The sequence below is a fragment of the Symphalangus syndactylus genome, chromosome 4, assembly GCF_028878055.3.
Source record: "Symphalangus syndactylus isolate Jambi chromosome 4, NHGRI_mSymSyn1-v2.1_pri, whole genome shotgun sequence".
Classification (NCBI taxonomy): domain Eukaryota; kingdom Metazoa; phylum Chordata; class Mammalia; order Primates; family Hylobatidae; genus Symphalangus; species Symphalangus syndactylus.
The window spans coordinates 33084975-33109346 of record NC_072426.2 but is presented as its reverse complement, the minus strand read 5'-3'; the positions used below and the strand labels follow the sequence as shown (position 1 = coordinate 33109346).

The window sequence follows — 24372 nt, the reverse complement described above, 5'->3', positions numbered from 1 at the left end:
CTGACCCTGGTACAGGAGAGACAGAAAAAAGATTGGAAAGAACAGCTAGTTTGCAGCAGTTATAAGATAAGCAAACAAGCCAATACCTGGGGCCTTCAGAAGAGAAGAAAGCGGAACTAGCTGGAGATCAAGAAATGAACCCAAGCTCAGGTCCTTAGTCTTGCTAATAGGTCACCAAACATGAGCTGCCTCACCTGTAAAATGATGTGTGCACTGTGTGTCTGTGAGTGTGAGAAAATACATATTCAAAGGATCTCAAATGTGCATGTTTGGCACTATCTACAAATACAGTTATTCACATAGAAAGAGATGCACTGAAAAACTGAATATTTAAGAATACAGTCTTTTTATAAAATGTTTATTGTTTAAGTATACTGGGATCTTCAAGATCTGGAATGGCCCAGGTCTCTGTTCTCCTCTGAGTGGTCCTATTTAGACCATGCTCTCTCTAGCCACAGTGACTATTGGTACATTGCATACAACTTATTCAACTCTTTGGGTGAATTTCTACTCTTGGCCCTCAATTAGCATTCACCAAGTGATGATCTTAATAATATACACAAAAGTTTTAAGTACAACATATTCTGTAGGCACAGAGGCTCATGCCTGTAATGCTAATACTTTGGGAGGCTGAGGTGGGAGGATAGCTCGAGCCCAGGAGTTTGAGACCAGCCTGGGTATGCAGCGAGACCCCATCTCCACAAAAATTTAAACATTAGCCAGGTATGGTGGCTTGCACCTGTAGTCCCAGCTACTTGGGAGGCTGAGGCGAGAGGATCACTTGAGCCATGGAGGCCAAGGCTGCACTGAGCTATGATCATGCCACTGCACTCCAGCCTGGGCAAAGGAGCAAGTCCCCGTCTCAAAAACAAGAACAACAACAACAAAATCACACATTTTTTTACCCAGAAGAAATACACAGGTCCTCAGGTATGTGACAAACAGTACTTTCGAAGATTTAAACCACACATACAGAAAAAACCACACACACACATATACATGTAAAAGAAAACTAACACAACAAGCAATTTATAACATATTCTGGGCTTATTTTCCTTCCAAATTCATTTTTTCAAAGTTGTTTAATGACATATCAAAAAGTCTCTGCCTAAGGAAATAACACATGGCATGAAATATCAAGGTAAAATCCAGAGGCAAGCACTTTTCAAAAATGTACATACCTTTGAGTGGTTTCGTCTTTTTAAACTGTAAAATCTAATTTCCCCTGAAAAAAGAGGTGTTGTCTATAAGAAATGCTAACCTTAGCCTACCTTCAAACCTCTGTAATCTCCAAGGACTGAGACATTATGAAACTGGACTGAGCATTATCAGCTAATCTTGGCAATGGTTGCTGAAGAGATATTATTATACATTATGGAACTTCCTGGAATAGGGAAAAGCACCCTGGAAGGAATTTTCTCGCCCAGTATGGGTGTGAAAGGGCATTTGAGTACAGTGATTTGGAGTTCTGGAAACAAACAGACCTGAATTTGGGTTTGAGGTCTGCTACTTACCAACTGGAAAACCATGGGCAAGTTAACCTACCTTTACTGGCTTTAGTTTCTTCATCTGAAAATGAAAATACTACCACCTCACTCATAGAGTTGCTCTGATAATTTGAAAAGATTATGTACTAAAATATTTAGCATAGTGCCTGACCCCAGGAGGTTTCAACAAATGGTAGGACCCACTTACATAATTGCTAATTATGTAAATAAATACTAATTAAAATAACCACAACCAAAACAACTATAGTCTGGAGGTCTACCAAGAGGCTGTGTCTTGTTAAGTCTCATTTAAAAGCCTACTGAGAATGGCACCAGAGTTTCACTCATTCAGGTGTCCTGTGAATGACAATGATCAGGTCATTGTCCCTAAGTTTCCTTCCATTTCCCTCATTAGTGGAGGCAGTCATCATTAGGACTATTCAGAACCACTAAAGAAGGTTTAGTCACAATCATGTCCCACATTTTTTTACTTAAGGGGTCTACAGGGAAGATATCAGTGGTGGATAATTTTCATAACAGTGATTATCACTCATCTGGGAAGGCAATAATTCCAAATCTTTTTCCTACATGACACACCTTAGGGATATACATTCCCATCTGTATTAGTGGTTCCACTGTTTCCATGATTGAGTTGAGGGCTCAATCTACAAACACTTACTGAGTGCCAACTATGAACTGGTTACAGTGTTAGGGATGCAGTGATTCACAAAATCCACGTGCTCCTTACCCTTTGGAGAGCTGACCACCTAGCACAGTGCTCTACAACCTTTCATTGTCATCCATTTTATATCATGACCTACCAATATATTTGTGCACAGGTGTATGTTTGCACATAAACAGACACATATGAAAGTTTTACTAAACAATACCCTTACTGAAATAAGCCAGATTCAGAAAGATAAATACTGCATGTTCTCACTCATACGTGGAAGAGAAAAAAGTTGATCCCACAGAAGTAGAGAACAGAACAATGATTACTAGAGGCTGGGAAAGCTGTGGTGTGGGACGGTGGGATAGGGAAAGGTTGGTTAACAGTTACAAAGGTAAAATCTAGATTGGAAGAATGAATCCTAGTGTTCTGTAGCACTGTAGGGTGACTACAATTAAATATAATTTATTATATATTTTCAAATAGCTAGAAGAGAGGATTTTTAATGTTCCCAACACAAAGAATAACAAATGCTGGAGGTGACGGATATGCTAATTACCCTGCTTGTGATACAGGAGTTAAGAGAATACTATTTAGGCAGATAGTGAGAGTAAGGAAGTCCTCAGTAAGGTTTTCCTTTTAATGAAAAGTAGCCTCCAAATCATTTTCTTGTCTAACAAAGAGCAGCCAGTAAAATCGAGCTGCAAACATAGACAAGCAAGCTGGAAGCTTGCATGGGTGAATGCCAGCAGCTGTGCCACTAGGAAAAGACCACCTGGGGGCTAGGTAGGTCCAACATGGCAGCTCCATCTTCCCCTTTCCTCGTCAACCACGTGCACAGTAAGGAGCAGGCAACATGGCACAGGTCAAGTACAGACCCCATTTGCATAATAAAAGATTAGGGTGGAGTGGCCAGCCTCGTCACGTGCTATGTAAACGTCACACCTGGTCCAACCAATCTTCAGGCCCTATGTAAATCAGACACCATCTCTTCAAGCCTGTCTATAAAATCCTGTGCACTCTACTGCAGGCTGGAAGTCCCACTTAGGCACCCCTCTCTCTTGCAGGAGAGGGAGCTGTTCTCCTTTCTCTTTCTTTCACCTATTAAACCTCTGCTCTTAACCTCACTCCATGTGTGTCCATGTCCTCGATTTCCTTGGCATGAGACAACGAACCTCAGGAATTTACCCCAGACAATGATGCTGCTTCACTTGGAGCATTACATCTGGTATACATGTATTGAAATATCATACTGTACTCTATAAATATGTAAAGTATTCTATCAATTAAATATTGGCCAGGCATGGTGGCTCACACGTGTAATCCCAGCACTTTGGGAGGCCATGGCAGGCAGATCACTTGAGGTCAGGAGTTCAAGAGCAGCCTGGCCAACATGGTAAAACCCTGTTTCTACTAAAAATACAAAAAAAAAAAATTAGCTGGCTAGGCGCGGTGGCTCACACCTGTAATCCCAGCACTTTGGGAGGCCATGGCAGGCAGATCACTTGAGGTCAGGAGTTCAAGAGCAGCCTGGCCAACATGGTAAAACCCTGTCTCTACTAAAAATACAAAAAAAAATTAGCTGGCTAGGCGCGGTGGCTCACACCTGTAATCCCAGCACTTTGGGAGGCCAAAGTGGGTAATGCCTCAGGTCAGGAGTTCGAGACCAGCCTGACCAACATGGAGAAACCCTGTCTCTACTAAAAATACAGAATTAGCTGGGCGTGGTGGCGGGTGCCTTGTAATCCTAGCTACTTGGGAGGCTGAGCCAGGACAATCGCTTCAACCCAGGAGGTGGAGGTTGCAATGAGCCGAGATTGTGCCATTGCACTCCAGCCTGGGCAATGAGAGCAAAACTCCATCTCAAATAATAATAATAATAATAATAATAATAATAATAATAATAATTAGCTGGGCATGGTGGTGTGTGTCTGTAGTCCCAGCTACTCAGGAGGCTGAGGCAGGAGAATCGCTTGAACCCGGGAGGCGGAGGCCGCAGCGAGGTGAAATTGCACTACTTTGCTCCAGCTTGGCTGACACAGTGAGACTCTGTCTCAAAAAATATAAAATAAAAATTTAATAACAAACAATGCCCTTACACTCTATTTTTTTTTAACCTAGTTGGGTTATTTTACTATTGGCTGCGATGCACTAACCTAACACCTGACACACGAATAGGTTGCAACCCACCATTAGAAACACTTTGGTCCAGCATGCCATGCCCTGCCATGTCTCTTCCGTGCCCTCAGCCCTTTAAGTGCAACTATGTTAAAGCCCTCAACTAACTAGTTCACTATGAACACCCAATAAAAGTATAAGCATACTCAACAAAACATTTTCTTCTGGAAAAAACAAAATGAACTGTCTACTATTTTTCTCATGCTAACATTTTCTATTAGATATCTACTTGTTCTGATAAAATGTAACCAAAAACAATAAAACCTCATGGAATTCTGAAGATTCTTTTGTTTATTCTGGGAGGAAGAGAATGGCTAAACTTGGTTCCAAATTGCCTCCAAACCAGGAAACATCAAGTAACCCAGTCAATGCCTCTCATTCCTGCTAGTCCTGGGGTTTCCTAAGTCATCATGCAAGGACCACTTGCAGGGATTAGTTCCTATCAGTTTGTTTAACTCTGGAATAAAGCTTCATTCATGCTGATCTCAGTGATTTGAAATTTGGCTTAAAAACTTTAAACATTTTTTTACTCACTGTATTAGTCTGTTTTCATAGTGCAATAAAGAAATACCTGAGATTGGATAATTTATAAAGGAAAGAGCTTTAATTGACCCAGAGTTCTGCATGCCTGGGGAGGCCTCAGGAAACTTACAATCATGGCAAAAGGGAAAGCAGGCACATCTTACATGGCAGCAGGGGAGAGAGAGCATAGGAAGGAAGAACTGTCAAACAGTTTTAAACTCATCAGATCTTGTGAGAACTCATTCACCATCATGAGAACAGCGTGGAAGGAAACCACCCCCATGATCCAATCACCTCCCACCAGATCTCTCCCTTGACATGTGGGGATAAAGGGGATTACAATTCGAGATGAGATTTGGGTGGGGACACAGAGCCAACCATATCATTTACCGTTTACCTTCGCCAGTCTAAGAGACTGATGAGCAGATTAAGAGCAAAAGAAGACTGCGAGAAAAATGTTTACCTTGTTTAAGAAAACAAACTTATCTAGCATCATGAAGCTCACAGCACAATATACTAGTGTGATAAATTCTCATTGCAAATCATTTTTATCTATTTCTTAAAGCAGGTCTGGCAGGACTTCTATTTGGCAAAACAATCAAATTTGTTAAGAATGCAATTTGTACTTTAATGAAGCTGTATTTATTTTTAAATATTAAGGCTATGATTCAGAATAGCATGTTCAAAATTTTAATGAGTCCTTGAAGTTATTCTGTTGGTAAGGGTGTATGGTATTAAACACCTTAATCCTTATATACTGGTTTCACAGGCACAAACCTCAAATTTTTCAATATAAAGGATACTGCTCTAGTATTCACAGTCGAAGAGTTGGAAGAAGTTAGGTTTTTATCCACTCAAAATAAATTTACATTATACAGAAGAAATACCAAATATTGCTTTGTTGTTCTTAATCGTGACCCTCTTTAGGACAATTCTACAGTCACCCATTTAAATGTCCATCATACTGAACCTTAAATTCTCAGTTCTCTCCAGCTCTAATGATGATTCAACCTTCCAATAATTTCAAATACTCCAGAGAGGTTTTAAAAAATTCTAGGGCAAGGCCTTGAAAAATTACCAATTGGGTACCATGTTCACTATCTGTGTAACAGTAACACTAAAAGCCCAATCTCCACCAGTATGCAATAAACCCATGTAAAAAATATGCACATGTACCCCTGAATCTAAAATAAAGTTTAAATAATTCTATAGTTCCTTAGTTTATATCACAAAACATGCACTTCCCTAAAATGCCCTGTGCAGATGAAAATATTTCTATTACTTTTGCCCCCACTATATTCCATCTAGAATACGGTCACAGAAGAATGAAAGGGGAGTGAAAGGTAAGAAAGAAAAGTGAGATGATAAGAAAGGGAGGAGGAAAGGGAATGGACAAAAATTAGATGGTCTTTTATCCAATATTTAGCACAGGCACAGAACAATGAGGTTGTCATCACTCTAAACTAATCCATGTTAACTGACTACAAAGATAATAGAAAAATGAAATTAATGCATCCATAAAAATGTAGTTCTATAGATGCCAAGATGGGCATTATCCAGAAGTGACTGTAGAAGGACTCTGCTGTTTCTCAGTAGTGGTCACCCATTGCCTTCAGAACACGTGGTCTTCTTAGTGATATTTCCATGTCAGATGGTGAGATTTGTGTTTCCCAAACTCAGACTGACCATAAGAACAAGCAGTGAAACTTGTTAAATATAGCAGCTCCCAGTACCAGCCTCAGAACTACTGAGCCAGCATCTTTAGAGGAGAGGAATCTGAACTCTCCAACTGATGGCAAATTCAGGCTGTTAGCTGCTTGCCTTCTTGCCAGGCAGCTTCCTACCAGCTCTTCAAGCAAGTGAGCCATACAGCCACTCACACAGCTGCTCTCGATAAAGGATTAATGGCTTAAAAAATAAAGTTTAGACAAAGCTATGGAAGCTAATTTAGGAAACACAGGACTAAATTCCAGTAAGGTAAAGAAGGGGGCAAACTGTGGTAACAGTGGCCGTGAAAAATGTTTGTCTAGGCTCAAATATTTAGCCAACATGCATTTTAGAAACTCCAAAGTGAAATGCAACACAAACCTATGGCCGTATTGTCTCTCTAGCACAGCCTGGAGATTATGTGTATATTCCAAAGTTTCACATCACCATGGGATTTAGAATGTAATAATCATCCAAAACACGGCATGAATCCCTAAATACGTTTATATTCTTGGGTCTCTTGAATAATAATAGTCTGGAATGAAAAAGCTCTAAAGACCAACAATTCCTTCCTCTACAACACTCAGGGGTGAGAAGGAACAGCCACATCAGATGAAAGAGCAAATAATTACCTTCTAACATTCTTCCTGCCATTTTCATTTCACTTTTATTAAATACAAATTATGGTCCAAAAATTGCATCTCTGAAGTGAATCGTTTAAAAAATAATATAGGTATACACATACCAGGGATGTTAGCCAAGAACTGATTCAGCAGCTGTGTGCTTAAATGATAAGAGCAACTCAAGTAAATTCTGACAAGTAAATTCCTCTGAGGCAAACTTCTGATTCTCTCCCTTCCATGTTCTCTTTAAGTGCATTCTGCGCATCATATAGTACTATATACATCCATAACACTTCAAAAATAATACAAAATAAAATGATGTCTATAGATCCAGGCCTGAAGGGATCAATTCTTAGGCACAATTCCAAAGGTTAATTTTAACCATGTGGAAATTATGCCAAACACCCTCGAATGTACTGCTGTAATATTCTTAATTCCAAAGCAAAATATATAATCAAAAGTGCAATATAGTTGGCCATTCTGAATGGGTTAAGTGTCAATGACAAGAAACCAATGAATAAAATCTATTCAGCTCCATATTTTCTGAAATGTCTAATGTTGTCACCACATTTTGAACAAAAACTAATCAGTTTTCAGTTTCTCAGGATAATGGCATAGGAGAGAGGAAAACAACAGCATGGATACTGCAAGAGAATAAGACATAAAAAGTTATCTGGAATTGTTTTAATGTTCACGTTTCCTTTGGGGATTTTCTTTGGAGACTGATTAAGTTGCATTTTTATTAGGCTAGTAATAAAGCTAATTTTATTCTTTAAGTAAAAATGCCTGACAATAGGGAAAGAAGATTTAGTCTATGTTCAAGTTCCAATTTATTCAAGTAGTAGGACAGAAATTTTTAAATGCTGCAAATACCTAGATAATCCATGAACAGCAGTTTCTTCTTCTGCATAATGAGTATAAAACATTCCAACATACCACAAAAATTACTGAAGATTAATTAAGAATATGTTCTACACCACTTGAGAAATACAGGCTTATATAAAGATACAGAATTGCACTTGCAAATTCACCATGTCTTCTTATGATTATTTAGCATATAAGTTCCCAATTCCTTGCCGCCCATGATGACAATTAAAAAGGTAACAAGGGGCCGGGCGCAGTGGCTCACACTTGTAATCCCAGCACTTTGGGAGGCCGAGGCGGGCGGATCACACGGTCAGGAGATCGAGACCACGGTGAAACCCCGTCTCTACTAAAGATACAAAAAATTAGCCGGGCGTGGTGGCGGGTGCCTGTAGTCCCAGCTACTCGGAGAGGCTGAGGCAGGAGAATGGCGTGAACCTGGGAGGCGGAGCTTGCAGTGAGCCGAGATCGCGCCACTGCACTCCAGCCTGGGCGACAGAGCGAGACCCCGTCTCAAAAAAAAAAAAAAAAAAGGTAACAAGGCTGGGTGCGGTGGCTCACACCTGTAATCCCAACACTTTGGAAGATCAAGGCAGGAGAATTGCTTGAACTCAGGAGTTCAAGACCAGCCTGAGCAACATATAGTGAAACTCCATCTCTACAAAAAATGCAAACATTACCCAAGCATGGTGGTGTGCACCTATAGTCCCAGGTGCTTGAGTCTGTGGTGGGAGGATGGCTTGAGCCTGGGAGGGTAAGGCTGCAGTGAGCCATGATCATGCCACTGCACTCCAGCCTGGGTGACAGAGTGAGACCCTGTCTCAAAAAAAAAAAGTAACAAGATAGGAGTTCCTACAGGAATTCCAGTCAATTCAAGTCCAGCTAACAACACTCACTAAATAACTAAAATAATTTTTATTCCATGTGATAAGTAACTCTAACAAAATGCAATTAAAAGAAGGCAAACTGGACTGAAGTAAGAAAGGAAACAGAGAAATCTCACAAGGTTACCATTTAGCAGTAAGTCATGGGGAGAAGGGGCAGCAAATACAAAACTAAACAGCAACAATAACAAAGCCAGACCATGATGGATAACGCTCAGACTGCAATTATTTTTTAATTGTTTGATGGTATTTGTCATTATATCCTGACAACTACATGCATCTGCATTCTTCTAATGAAACATACTCAACAAAGTTTGTTGAGACTAAGGTCATACTTTAAAAACTATCCACAAAAATATGTATTGGCAGGTCACATTTGAAAATACTACGTAATCCAGGGAGAAAACTAGGGAGGCCTTTATTTTCATTTCTGAACATCTATGCACTGGGTAGTGTCCCAGAGGGTAAAACCAGGCAAGGGAAACACTCAGCCTAAAAGAGAAATCTAGTGGGTTCTTTGCTGTCTGATAGATGAAGACAAGCAGCACTCGAGACCTGAAATCTAAAGTTCATATCATACTGGAGGGAAAAAAAAACAGCTATTAAATCTGTGTAGTACATAAAAAAGAACTCTGAAATGTAAACAATAGAAATTAATGTTTTAAAAACATATGAAGAGTTACCATGACTCATGGATATCAATCGAATAAGCATCCTTGAAATCACAGGTTGCTGTATCTTTCATAATTACATTTCTATCATAATGTTAACAGTTAATATTTTTCTGTTGTTGGATAAAAACTATACATTATTTTTAATTATGAAAATCCTCCTGAAAGACTGCTACTTAAATATTTTGGGACAAAAGTGTTAAGAATAAAGGTTAGTTTTCTCCCCAGCAAACCTGCAGTAATTCCATAATCTCAGTTATCAAAACCACCTATTTCTCGCCCTCTCACAATTTACCTTTCTTGGATTTGGCTCCAATCTTCAGTTTTGATGGCCAAGCAATCTGCGTATTTGTTTCCTCCATGATCTGTAACAAAAATTGAGAGAAATATTGACTCAATTAAAAACTTGTATTTACAGATAAGATTTTTCACACAAAAAAAAGTTTATTTTCAAGTTCCTAAGTTCATGTTCATACAAAATGATCTCATTTGAAAACAATGCAAAGAAAAAAAAACCCTGGGGGGAAAAAGAGATGTTTTTATAAGCCTTTAATCTATTAGAAATATTCAAATATATTTTGTTACTCCCAGTGTTCCTCTCCACAATGCTTCAGAATTTTAACATAGACACAAGACCAAAAAGTACATGAACAAGTAATTAACCCAACTCGATGCCAGAACCATCAGAGATGCTTGTGCTGAATAAAATTCCCCAAGACAATTGCCAAGGGATTGCAACACACCAAACATGATTCCTGTAATACAAAACTGCGTGAGTTAGACCATATTAAATGAAGATTTTTTTCCCTGGGGGAAAAAAATAACTTGCTTTGGGCGCATTTGTATTTCATTAAAACTGATGAAAACCCTCTAAACGCAACATCACGTCATAAGACTGCATTCCCGATCATCCTTTGCCTGGTTCAGAATGGCATTTTTGCCAAAGGTCCTTCCCACTTGCATATGCAGCTAACACTGGCTAGGTCTCAAGATCTAAATGAGTGGAAGCACCAGGACAAGTGAGGGAAACAACGACTGCCCAGCAACAGAAATGGACAGTAAATAAGAAAAGAACAGTATTTAAAATGTGCGTCCTTTGTTCCTCACTAATTTTACATGAATTACACAAGATTAACGTTTGCTCATGTAACACGAACATAGAATTAACCAAACTAACAGAGCAAACTACTAACCAATAAGCAAACAGCAAAAAAATCATGTATTAATTTAATCACTTGAATTAGACTGGAATAATATTTATCTTTAATATGGATTGAGAGTTCGTTAAATAACTTAATGGTGAAAACAACCTAAACACATCAAGGGTGCAATCAATAACGAGTACCTTTTTCTCCTCAGTACTGGCTATCTACCGGGCACAAGGAAATGGTTCACATGCATCATACTTCATGAACCCCCTTTATCATAATATAAAAGGGCTTTCAGCAGATGTTTCAGACTGTAAGCCCACAGACGCATTTTGTCTATTCATTGTAAGGTTTTTTAAAGTTTGAGCCAACATTTTTAAATCTGGGAATTTCATAGAACAATTCAGATTTCTGGTTCTCTGGAAAACTTGGCAAATTTAGCAGAGACAGCTCACATTCCCACATGGCAATACTTGGCTGGCACTGAGAAACAGCTGCCCCCTTGAGTCAGGGCCAACAGGCTCTGAGCTGCTCCCAGTCCCTACTGTGTCTCTGACTCTGAGGTCAAAGGCCACTTGCCATCATCATCATGGCATTGTACTGCTCACTTGCCATTTATCATGGTGTTTGCTGTTTTTCTCAGAGCAACATTTCTCTACACTTATGTCTCTATTAAAAATTGAACAAACGTAAGCCCACACTGTCTTCACTAAGTCAAGGTACTGGTCTGGCCCTGAAGGCAGGTGAGCTCGTTACCTTTATCCTACAGCACCTGGCCCCGGCTGCTGCTTCTCTCATTCATGCCTGTCTCTGCTAATGTGTTTCTCGTTTGCACCATTAACTTGGTTAGTTAAGTCTAAACCACTAGCAAAAATAAAAAACAAAATGTTATCTTTCTCAATTCCCTCTGCATCAGCCATGATGCCACCCCAAAAACATGCCCAGCAGGCTCCCCTTCTGAGTCCCTGCATTCACTGTTATCTCTTCCCCAGAATTTCCCGTCCCAGCCCCTTCTCATGCTCAGACTTCAGCTGCCATCTTGTCCAACTCCCCATCCTTTTCTACTCTCACACCAACCCAACCACAATTATTCTTCCCATCTCATTGTGTTTATTTCCCTCCTAACCCTTATTGCAAGTGGAAATCCTCTTATTTTCTGAACTTACTTATTTACAACCTGTCTCTGCAAAACAGAAACTAAGTTCTCTGCCCTGTACACAGCAGGCCCCAGATTTAACTAGTTTCAGAATTTTCCTCTAAGTTACTTAAGACTCTCAAAGAGATAAGATAGAAAAATAAGGCTGCATACAGTAGCTCATGCCTATAATCCCAGCACTTTGGTAGACTGAGGCAGGAGGATTGCTTGAGGCCAGGAGTTTGAGACCAGCCTGGACAATAGAGTGAGACTCCGTCTCTACAAAAAATACAAAAATTAGCTGGGTATGGTGGCACATGCCTGTAGTCCCATCTCAGGAGGCTGGAGCAGGAGGATCACTTGAGCCCAGGAGTTCAAGGATGCAGTGAGCAATGATCATGCTACCACATTCCAGCTTGGGCTACAGATTGAGACACTGTTTCTAAAAAAAAGAAAGAAAGAAAGAGAAAAATAAGATCTTACTATAATGCTGCTGGTGGTGGGGAGGCAGTAAGAAAACAATCTACATGCTTTTCTTTTTCTGAATTAAATAATGCAGTTGCTTAATCCAGTAAATGAAGTCAGGGGCCATATTATGATACTGTAACAGATAAGTTTCCCTTTTAACATATGAGTAGAAGACCTAACTTTCTGAAATCTTAAATCATTAGTAGAAGTACCCAGAAATAACCCTGCATGTACACTTATTTTATTAAGCACCAATAGCTGCCCCATGACAGAAAATAATATGCCAGAGAAAATATCCTAACAGCAGTAGGTAACTGCCATCAAGTTGGGAAGACAGCTTTATACACACTCCCTCTAAGCCCCACTACAACTCCTTGTCTATACCGTGCAGAGAAGTGGGCTCACAAAGACCACTCTCAACCTACTCACATCAACACTGTGTTTAAGGGAAAGTGGGGTAAGCCCAAGCCTCAAATCCCTAATTCTAAAACCAGAGTTCTATATACTATACCACACGACCTCTAAAGTTCTATGAGCCACAGTAAATGCCAAACCTCTTAGAGAAAACAAATTGCCAGTAATTAGAACTTGGCATCTGGAGCTGACCTCTCCTATATGACTAGAAAAAAAGTGACTCTCTGGAACAGCAGTTGTGGCCAGCTAATGTCAACTCCTTGGATCATTCATGAAGCTGCCGGCCCCACACAGAGCTCTGGCCAGATGCCTTTGCAGACATCCTTTATTTGTTCATCATTGTGTGTAATCTAGCCATTATGAGCAGGGACTCCGGAGACAAATACCAGCTCTGCTGCTTTCTAGGGGTGCTGTGTTGAGCGAATTACTTAACTTCTTTCAGTCTCAATTTCTTCCTCTGTAAAATTCATTATCATATCTATTTCTAAAGTTGTTGTGAGAACTTAAGAAAACCCAAAGCACATAGCATGGCACGTAGTGAGCGCTTGATATTAGCCCTTGTATTTACGTGATATTAATAACTTTTGGTCAGACAGGCACTGTCCTAGATACTAGGGATACAACAGCAAACAAGATGATTCCTACCTTGCAGGAGCTCAGAATCTAACAAGGGAGAAGACAAGCTAACCGCCATAATGGTGCTGTGTGCCATGTTTCAGAATGGGGCAGCGCAATATGAGCATGTACAGAGGGGATCCTAACCCAGTCATGGGTAGTCAAGGAAAGCTACCTCAAGAAAATGTTTACTAATGCTGTGACCTAAAGGAGGAGAAAAAGTTGGCTCACTGGAGAAAAGGTGAAGAACATGTCCCAGGCAGAGGAGGAGGGCATGTGGAAAGGTCTGGAAAAAGAAGAGAGGGCTGGTACCTGCAAGGCCCTGAGGGTGATTCAGTGCAGCCGAAGGGCTTCAAGGCTCACCCCACACATCCAAGACAGGTAATGTGTCTCTTGTCATCCCCACTGTCCTACGGCTGTGCACACTAATACCCTTCAAACTGACTTGAATTCATGACAGCAAGAGAAGCCACCAAGTACCTGTGCTTGACTGACACTCCCTACAAATAAATTCTGGCCAGTGCAGTGATTACACGTAAGAAGGGGCCACACTTACTCACTTTCGGGAAGTCAAAATTTTCCTTACGATGTTAGCAATGAAGCTTTTAAAACCATCATCTACAATGACTCCAGGTCTATTCTTACAGCTTTGATATGGCACACTATTAATTTGTGACAGCCACAGCCAGTAGTGGAGTGTGAAGCATTCTGTCATGGGGGTGGGAGGTGGGGGAGGAAGCACAAGGTCTCTACAGAGGGTGTGGGTGGAGCGTGGTCTAGGAACTTCAGTACTGGAGCTAGATTATTGCATCCGGGGGCTGACAAGCACATCTCCTGCAAGGGGTGCGGGTGGAGGTTGGTCCAGGAACCCAGTACTGGAGCTAGGTTACTGGATCTGGGGGCCGACAAGCACATCTCCTACAAGTGGCATGGGGTGGAAGAAAGGGCACAAAGGCAGGAAGTAGGGCAGTAAGCAAGTCAGAGGTTCTGTATCCACAAGCTATGCAAAAATATGTCCTAAATGTTCACCAAGGCAGGTAAATTAGGGAACTGGAAAAGGTAAGGCTAGGAAGATGTGGTTGAAATCAAAGAAGCTACAAAACCATTGAGAAGAAAATGACTATTTCTGTTTCAGAGGAAATAAAAAAACTCCACAGTGAGTGAGTTTCAACTAGTTGGTTTTTGGTATCTAAAAAAATCTCATTATTGTCCCTATTTGCACCTTCACAAAACCAAAACTGAAAGAACTACTGATTTTGAATTATTTTCTATCAATATTAAAGTAACATTTTCAAAAACATCATGGAAATAGAGATAATTTTATGAATGCTACAATGGACAGAGACACTGACACTTTTTCAAGAGGATATTGTACATTTCTCACAATCCAATTAATTCCCAAAAAATCTGACAAGAAAATCACTTCCAAGAAACATGTGATATGCTTAAGTGAGTCAGTATGTTATCCAAAATGTTTAGTTTGCTTTCAAGGAATAATTCAATTAAGCGGATCATTCTGGTCATCCCCCACCCAAAATATGTTGCTGATGCCTCCCAGTTGTGTGAAATGTTACCTGAAAGTTGGGAAACATGTTTAAAATAATTAGTACTTCCTTATGGAAACAAAACCATAAATGTCATGCTGTCAATTAAATTAGAGAATGCCAAGTTATGCAAAGCCAGAAAATCTCCGGGAAGAAAATGATGTTGTCTCAGAGGAGGGGGGGGACGGGGGACGGGGGAAGCCCTAGAGTGAATTCCAGCTAGTTTCTTAAAATCTTACTACTGTCCCTGTTTTCACCACCACAAAACCAAAAGAAAGCTCAAAGAACAAACATCTGATGTTGAATCATTTTCTATGAACATTAAAACACACATTAAGTATTTTAAAACTCTTGTTCTAACTCATAATTCTGGATGCTGTATGATTTTGCTATTTCAGGTAAGTCAGTTTCAACTTCTGGACATCCTCATTGACAAAAGAAATCTCTTCTCAATTTTACCAATCGCTGCTAGGGTTCTTTAGCTGCTCTCTCATACTAGCAATCCCATATGTCATAAGAAAAGAAGAGATTTTGGAGGAGTCCATCTAAAAATGTAATTATTTGAATATATAATTGTTTTAAATTTCTGTTGTTAGATTTACTGTGCTCATTTCTTATAGGGAACTAATAATTGAAGTGTAACTTCATTCTTATGGTAATATCAGATTTGATGAATAGCAAATATTCATAGTAAAAAAGGGCTTGCCCAAAGAATATCAATTTTAAAATATATGAAAAAATTAAAATTAAGATTGTTGATGTAAGAAAATTTTTTTTTATATTTCACCTGCAAAAGTTTTTTTTTCATCATGAAAAATCTGATGAAGATAGCATGCTATAGATATGTAACAGCTTTGGAAGTTAAATAGTTATCTTAACTTTCCACTTCACATTTAAATTTTATAAATAGGAAGTAATGTTCCCTGATCCAAGACTTAAGTACTTCTTTTCCACATTAAAAAGGTACCAAATAAATATAAAATTGTATGTACCTGTTTTCAGTTTCTGTGGGGCTTTGGGGGGTAAAGATAGGAAGGGAAGGTAATGTTTACAAAAGCTAGAATTACACATTTTTTGCAATTAGAAGAAAGTCTGTAAGCTATTGAAAAAATTTCAGAGATTTACACTGAATCATTTAAGTAATTTCACTTTCTTGAAATAAACTGTTAAAGTTCGAATAAAATAAGTAAAATCTAATCAAATTCTACAAGTAGTTTCATCCATGATAAAGATAATTTCCATTCATATTCTTCAATGCTCAAGTCATAATAGATTTATCTCATCTCCAACAAATTCCAGATTAGTATACCATGTGGAAAGAGAACATATCTACCAATGTTCACCAAACCATATATGTTGCAGGTTTGCAGCAATTACAGGATAATATCTTACAGATGAAGGAAACCTTTGCCAAGCCAGCAATATTCTACTAACATGCTTATTTCACCAAATTCTTCACTCCAGCCATAAAGTTAAAAATCCACAGGTAAGTAATCAGCATCTCAGATCACCCCAACACAGGTCTATTTATACTAACTTTACTAAAAATATTTATTCTTGGACCAGGAAAAGAACACTGAACTCTCTAACTCAACATTTATACTCTATTCAAAATTCATCATTCAAAATGGCTACCAGCTGGGAGCCATCTGCAGCCTGTTTCTTTAAAAGACCAACTAATTTGTGCTCTATTTTCCTTATATTAATAGAGAAAAAAGGTCTGTCCCTCATGGAGGAGGCTGTTTAAAGTTATTTCATGGACTAATAATGGACTGGTAGTCTATTTGCTGCATTTCGCCATGAAGAGAGCTGAGTGAGAAAAGAGCCAACTAAGCGGAGATGGGAAAGTTGTGAACGTCTCACTTGAGGGGGTGTCTAAAAGCTGAGGATGTTTATTTTGCTGAGACATTAGAGGGTTCTCCTATATTTCATTGTAATCCAAGAAAGGCCTCCCAGTGATTCAGTTATTCATCATCATCAGAACAATTCCTCATGTGCACCCAGTATTTACATACATTTTCCATTTATTCCTCACAATAACTTGTAAATCAGATAGATAAACTTACTGTATAGCTGTGAAAATTAGGATTCAAAAAGGTTATATGGCAGACAGATACGTGGCAAAGTCCAGCTAGAATCCAGGTCATGTGATTTCTTGTCGAGGAGGCTCTTTCTGCCTCCCTTGGCTTATGAAGGAAGTAGAAGGCACCACATACTTAAGGTGAGGTCACTCTGAAAGCTCCACCTCTCAGAATTCAGCCATGAATGCTGAAGTAACTGAGCAGCAGCAGAGTGGCTATTTCCAAACACTCCTACCTTATTAATGATGAAATGACCCAGAGATAGCCCCCAAATGGTTCCCAAACTAGGTTAGTGTCCTCACCACCACCCCCAAACACATATGGGAAATATGGGAAGCATTTTGGTTGCTACAGCGATTAGGGGGTTTTAATGGAATGCCATCAAGTGGCCAGGGCTATACTTGCTAAACTCTGAACAGAGGACAGGACAAATCCACTCAAAATGTCAATACAGATAGAACACGCTTTACAAAGTTCCACTATGCATGAATTTCAGTTACCATAGCTTGGTTGAAAACCCACCAATCCCTCAACAACACAAGTTTACATTTCCATTACCATGATACACAAACTGTAAGTTGTTGCATCAAATACAAATTTCACTGCCAGCTCTTCAGTCCATAAATAACAGGTCTCATCTGGATCAGTGACCAATCACATTTCTCTTTTGAAGTTTGTTGGTGACTGCTCACCACATGTCTGTTATCAGTTCTGCACAGATGGCAAAGCAAGTAGTCATGATGACTCCTTGTCTCCAAGTCATAAAACCACACGGCATTTTACAAAAATGGGTAAATCAAAAGGGGAAACTGACCAACAAAGGCGAAAGTGCAGCAAGGAAACAAACAATGACAATGCTGGAAATGAAATCTGAATCAGAAGTCAATGAGAACAGGAGAAGGAGCTGATTGTGGGAATGCTGACATTGCTAATTATTTGAGTGACTCCAGATGCTCAGCCAGAGGAACTTAGTGAAGATACATTTATTGATATGAGCAAGGAAGGGGCTGTGACAAAAAAGATGGAGATATCCCTGAGGAAGTGATGCCGCAAAAAACTTCACATTAAAGAAATTCTAGAAGATATTTCACAACTTTGAAAGCACACAGGATGAAACACTGGAAGCTGATCCAGACTCCTGAGTATGACAATTCCCTAAGGCTTACAAAAGATGCTCTCACCTTATTGTAAACTATACAACAAAAAGAAAGCACTATTCAAACTATTCTTAACAAGTTTTTACAAAGAAATAATACGTGTTAATTTTCAGTGTTTCCAACATTTAAATAGAGTGTACTGAATAAACATTAGTTTTACTTTTTTCATTTCCTATACATTTATGACTGACAATAAGAGACTAAATATTTTGACAAAAAATTTTAAAGGTTGTAGATCAATAAACGTTCCCATTGATTGATGAAAGTATCTTGCACAGTTTCAACTTGCGTAGTCATTTTGATGTCCCCATAGGCCATGCAAAGTGAAGACTACCTTTCATGCTTCACTAAGAATTAGTAAAAGTTTCAAACTGGTCCACACTATAGGCAAGCTTAGCTAATTTATCTCAAAAGTTTAGAGAACTCCTACTTATCAATGAAAACCTAGTTCAAATGTGCCTTCCACTAAGAAAACTCCTCCAAAACTCTCCCAATCAGAGGTCACCTGTCTCTCTCTCTTTCTCTCTCTCGTATTCACTATATTGTGGCAACATTATAGTGCTTATTTCTTTAACAATATCACCAACAAGCTGGGCTCCTGGTGGCCAACAACTGTATCTCGTTCATTTTTAAACCCTTAGAATCTAGCACATAGGATCTCAATAAGTATCATTGGAGTAAATTTAATGCTATAGTGATAAAGGAGATAACATGAAGAGAACAGAAGAGGCAACAATTATGTAAGGCTTTCCAATTATATGGCACGTGGTCTATCACAGAGTACAGGCAACGTGAAGTTGAAGCTCCATCTCCAAAGTCTCTTTTAACTCATTCGACAAATGGTATTTCTGAGGCGTCTGCTTACCAGAGTAAGTGAAACTAAGTGAATACTAAGTGAATATTCATTAGATGAAAGTAAGTCCTAAACCACTGGCAGGATTAATTCTCCCAGGAAATATATGCATGATAATGGAGAAAGGAACCCTGCAACCAAAATGCCTGCAGTACTGGGGTGAGTGCAGTGAGTGAGAGGCAAACCCAGCCAAGCGTGGGCTGTGGAAAATGGGATGCCTCAGTTCTGTTGTTTCCATTCCAACCTTCTGCCAACACAGGCTCAGAGTGGCCACATCCACTCATTTTAAAGGAGCAGCCAGAAATCTAGAGTTTTGTGTTAAATTTCCTGATTTCTAAAAGTTGGCACCTATTTTCCTTATGCAAAAACCACTTTGTGGGCCAAAGCAAGCATGGGTCCCACTTTTTGACCTCTGCTCCAAACCAAAGACAATTTTCATGGTGTGTGGGTGGGTTATTTATGACGGCCTATAATGAGAACAGGTCTTGGGGTTCCTCTGGGACATAAAGATATGTGATTCTAAAAGCTACTTCATTCTCCAAGGAATAATTCCTTCAGAAATATTAACCAGATTTTCTATCAGATCTCATGGGTAACTACAAAGAGATTTATTAAACTTGAACTATCAAGGTACAACTTGTATATAACTTGAATACAACAGTGTATAATTTGGACAACACAAATAATTCCTAGAGATCTCCTGTACAGCACACTGCCTGGGGATAACAACACTGTACTGTATACTTAATTTGCTAAGCGGGTAGATATTATATGAAGTGTTTTTCTCAGGAAAAAAAAACAATAATAAAGAGGACAGGAGGAAACTTTTGGAGAGGATGGATAGCTTGCGGTGATGATCTCTTGGATATATACTTATTTCCAAACTCATCAAGTTGTATACATTAAATATGTACACCTTCTTATGTCAATTATCCTCAATAAAGTCTTTTTAAAAAATGAAACTAAACAAACTTGGGGGAGAAACTGAAATAGTACTGATTTAACAAAATATCAAGCTACCAAACCTTGAATGCAATTTTCTAGTCTCTAATTTTTCATAAGACTAGTTACTCCAGTTACTATAGATTCATACATGCATTTTTAGGGAATACATTTTACTACTCAACTCAGTTCATCTTCTTAAAGCAAATGACCCTACTTAGCTTAGTAGGCCCTGATGGCATCTATGCTGATGAGTAATAAGAGATCAGCACAATAACTGAGATCTATAATGGCAACACTGAGATATCAAAAAGAGATAAACTTTTATGAAGGCTCTACTGGGTGAGCACGCAAGGAGGTAAGGATTAGGTTTGAGAAAGGTGCTTCCAGACAAAGAGTAAATATTGAAAGGAGGTATGTATTCATTGTGCTCCTGCAACAGTTCCAAATGCCAGTGGATGAACACAACAAAAGTTCATTTCTCCCCCATGTTAAATGGCCTACAAGGGTCAACAAGAGGCTCAGCTCCACACAGTCACTCAGGGACTCTAATAGAGATCCTTCCATTTTATAGCTGCCCATCTGGAATCCAGGGTCCCTTCAGTCTCCTCATGGGAGAAAAACAGGAAGAATTCTGCATGGATCTTTTACTGCCATGGCCTGTAAGAAAAACGTATCTCTTTCACAGCCCATTGTCCATCACGAGACACATGCCCACGCAACCGAAAGGTGGCTGGGAAATGCAGAAAGCAATTAGAATATTTGGTGGGCATGACTGCCTCTGCCAGAAAGGTGTAGGGGTGTGGGGAGGGATTAAGGAAGGGGGTGTGTGTATGTATGTATTTTATTCATATTCCACTGTATGATAGCCCAGAGTTTACTTAACTCTCATCTTTTAATGCTGTATCATATTCCTTAAAGAAGAGACAAAAGTAAACAATATGTTTATGGTGAAACATACACTCTACATAAAAAGGTCAGAATAATTTTGATTACTGTTATCCCATACAGGTCCTTTCCCTGAATTACATTAAATTTGTAATGCATCAAGTTGAAATACTGGTAAAAAACACCTAACGAGCTCTAAAATTGGAAAGTGTCATATGCTTCAGCCACCCAAACCTTATCCATCTGACCAATTTTGGCGAAGTCAGATCAAATGGTAAAAGGGAGAATTAGCAGGTAAATGAGGAAAGTGTCAGTACTCAGCTTACACCACCACGGACTGTTCCACTAACTTCTGTCCTCAGTACCTTGGGAATCAGTGGACTGAATGTTTGCTCTGCTTTGCTTGTACAAAACTGGCCAGGTCTGTACTACTACAACCTTTCAGACTAACACATTCACAGAAAGTTCGAAAACACTGAAGAATTCAAGAACACTGTCTCTTGCTTTTTTCCTTTAAAACACATATTGCTCCTTTCAGAACCCAGACTCATAAACGTAACCTCTGAAGCAAGTTGCAACCTTGCTATGCCACCAGCTCCTTGACATGTTTAAACTGCACTCAATCTTCTGTGCACAAGTGGACATTTAAGTTGTCTACCCAGAATCCTGGAATCAACCTGATTATCTAAAAGGGATGCCACTCCCATTCCCACAGGTTGGTTTAACAATAGGCACGTGATCCAATCTGGGCCACAGACAAGGGAGAAGAGGTCTCATGGAAGCTTTTGAGAATGAAGCTTTCTGGCTTTGTAAGAGAATTACTGAGTAAGTTCTCTCTTTCTCTTACTACATGTGAACAAAGGCACAGGTAGCCCTGATGCTACAGTCTCCACCCATGAGCCATAAGGAGTATCAACCATCAGTGTGAAAGATAGAGTCAGAAAACACCTGGATCCTGGATCCTAGATCCTAGATGATATTGCAGAAAGGTTCTTGATCATTAGCATCAAAAGGCTTTCTTTCTTTCTTAAAACATGTTTTCTTGTTTTTTTGTTGTTGTTGTCATTGTTGTTGTCGTTGTTGTTGTTATTACACTTTAAGTTCTGGGATATATGTGCAGAATGTGCAGGTTTGTTACATAGTTATACATGTGCCATGGTAGTTTGCTGCACCCATCAACCCATCATCTACATTAGGTATTTCTCCTAATGCTATCCCTCCCCTATCCCCCCACTCCCGAACAGGCCCCAGTGTGTAATGTTCTCCTCCCTGTGCCCATATGTTCTCATTGTTCAGCTCCCACTTATGAGTGAGAACATGTGGTGGTTGGTTTTATGTTCCTGTGTCGTTTCCTGGGAATGATGGTTTCCAGCTTCATCCATGTCCCTGCAAAGGACATGAACTCATTCTTTTCTATGGCTGCATAGTATTACATGGTGTATATATGCCACATTTTCTTTATCCAGTCTATCATTGATGGGCACTTTGGGTGGTTACAAGTCTTTGCTATTGTAAATAGTGCCACAATAAACATGCATGTGCATGTGTCTTTATAGCAAAATGATTTATAATCCTTTGGGTATATACCCAGTAATGAGATTGCCAGTGAAAGGTGAAGCCGGCTGGGCTTCTGGGTCAGGTGGGGACTTGGAGAACTTTTCTGTCTAGCTGAAGGATTGTAAACGTACCAATCAGCGCTCTTTGTCTAGCTAAAGGTTTGTAAATGCACCAATCAGCACTCTGTAAAAACGCACCAATCAGTGCTCTGTGTCTAGCTAAAGGTTTGTAAATGCACCAATCAACACTCTGTAAAACGGACCAATGAGTGCTCTGTAAAATGGACCAATCAGCAGGACGTGGCAGCACCAAATAAGGGAATAAAAGCTGGCCACCCAAGCTAGCAGCGCCAACCCACCTGGGTCCCCTTCCACACTGTGGAAGCTTTCTTCTTTCACTCTTCACAATAAATCTTGCTGCTCCTCACTCTTTGGGTCCGTGCCAACTTTAAGAGCTGTAACACTCATTGCAAAGGTCTGCAGCTTCACTCGTGAAGTCAGCGAGACCATGAACTCACCGGGAAGAAAAAAAACTACGTATGCGCCACCTTTCAGAGCTGTAACACTCGGGGGAGGTTCCAAGATGGCCGAATGGGAACAACTCCAGTCTACAGCTCCCAGCGTGGGCGATGCAGAAGATGGGTAATTTCTGCATTTCCAACTGAGGTACCGGGTTCATCTCACTGGGGCTTATTGGACAGTGGGTGCAGCCCATGGACCAAGGCAGGGCATCGCCTCAAGGGGTCATCGCACAAGGGGTCAGGGAATTCCCTTTCCTAGCAAAGGGAGACTGTGACAGACAGTACCTGGAAAATCAGGACACTCCTACCCTAATACTGCACTTTTCCAATGGTCTTAGCAAACGGCACACCAGGAGATTATATCCTGCACCTGGCTTGGAAGGTCCCAGGCCCACAGAGCCTCACTCACTGCTAGCACAGCAGTCTGAGATCGAGCTGCAAGGTGGCAGCAAGGCTGGGGAAGGGGGGTCTACCATTGCTGAGGCTTGAGTATGTAAACAAAGTGGCCACGAAGCTCAAACTGGGTGCAGCCCACCTCAGCTCAAGGAGGCCTGCCTGCCTCTGTAGACTCCACCTCTGGGGGTAGGGCATAGCTGAACAAAAGGCAGCAGAAACTTCTGCAGACTTAAACGTCCCTGTCTGACAGCTTTGAAGAGAGTAGTGGTTCTCCCGGGATGGAGTTTGAGATCTGAGAACAGACAGACTGCCTCCTCAAGTGGGTCCCTGACCCCCAAGTAGCCTAACTTGGAGACATCTCCCAGTAGGGGCCGAATGACATGTCATACAGCCAGGTGCCCCTCTGAGACAAAACTTTCAGAAGAAAGATCAGGCAGCAACATTTGCTGTTCAGCAATATTTGCTGTTCTGCAGCCTCCACTGGTGATACCCAGGCAAACAGGGTCTGGAGTGGATCTCCAGCAAACTCCAACAGACCTGCAGCTGAGGGTCCTGATTGTAAGAAGGAAAACTAACAAACAGAAAGGACATCCATACCAAAACCCCATCTGTACATCACCATCCTCAAAGACCAGAGGTAGATAAAACCACAAAGATGGGGAGAAACCAGAGCAGAAAAGCTGAAAATTCTAAAAATCAGAGTGCCTCTTCTCCAAAAGAACACACCTCCTCACCAACAATGGAACAAAGCTAGATGGACAATGACTTTGACGAGTTGAAAGAAGAAGGCTTCAGACGATCGGAAATAACAAACTTTTCTGAGCTAAAGGAGGATGTTCGAACCCATCGCAAACAAGCTGAAAACCTTGAAAAAGATTAGACGAACGGTTAACTAGAATAAACAGTGTACAGAAGACCTTAAATAACCTGATGAAACCGAAAACCATGGCACAAGAACTACACGACACATGCACAAACTTCAGTAGCCAATTTGATCAAGTGGAAGAAAGGGTATAAGTAATTGAAGATCAAATGAATGAAATGAAGT

At 40.1% G+C, this 24372-nt stretch overlaps 1 protein-coding gene across 7 annotated transcripts in view; it reads right to left on the bottom strand.

The window, feature by feature from the left end:
• The window catches only part of BICC1 (BicC family RNA binding protein 1), a 329904-nt gene that overhangs the window by 127837 nt on the left and 177695 nt on the right, over window positions 1–24372 (bottom strand). For 5 of the 7 annotated variants that reach the window (XM_055274350.2, XM_055274351.2, XM_055274352.2 and 2 more), the window contains one exon: window positions 9902–9971. In XM_055274350.2, the coding sequence (XP_055130325.1) occupies window positions 9902–9971 (70 nt within the window). Of the gene's footprint in view, window positions 1–9901; window positions 9972–12911; window positions 13044–24372 lie in introns of those variants that run through there. The other 2 variants (XM_055274356.2, XM_055274355.2) reach the window with 2 other exon arrangements.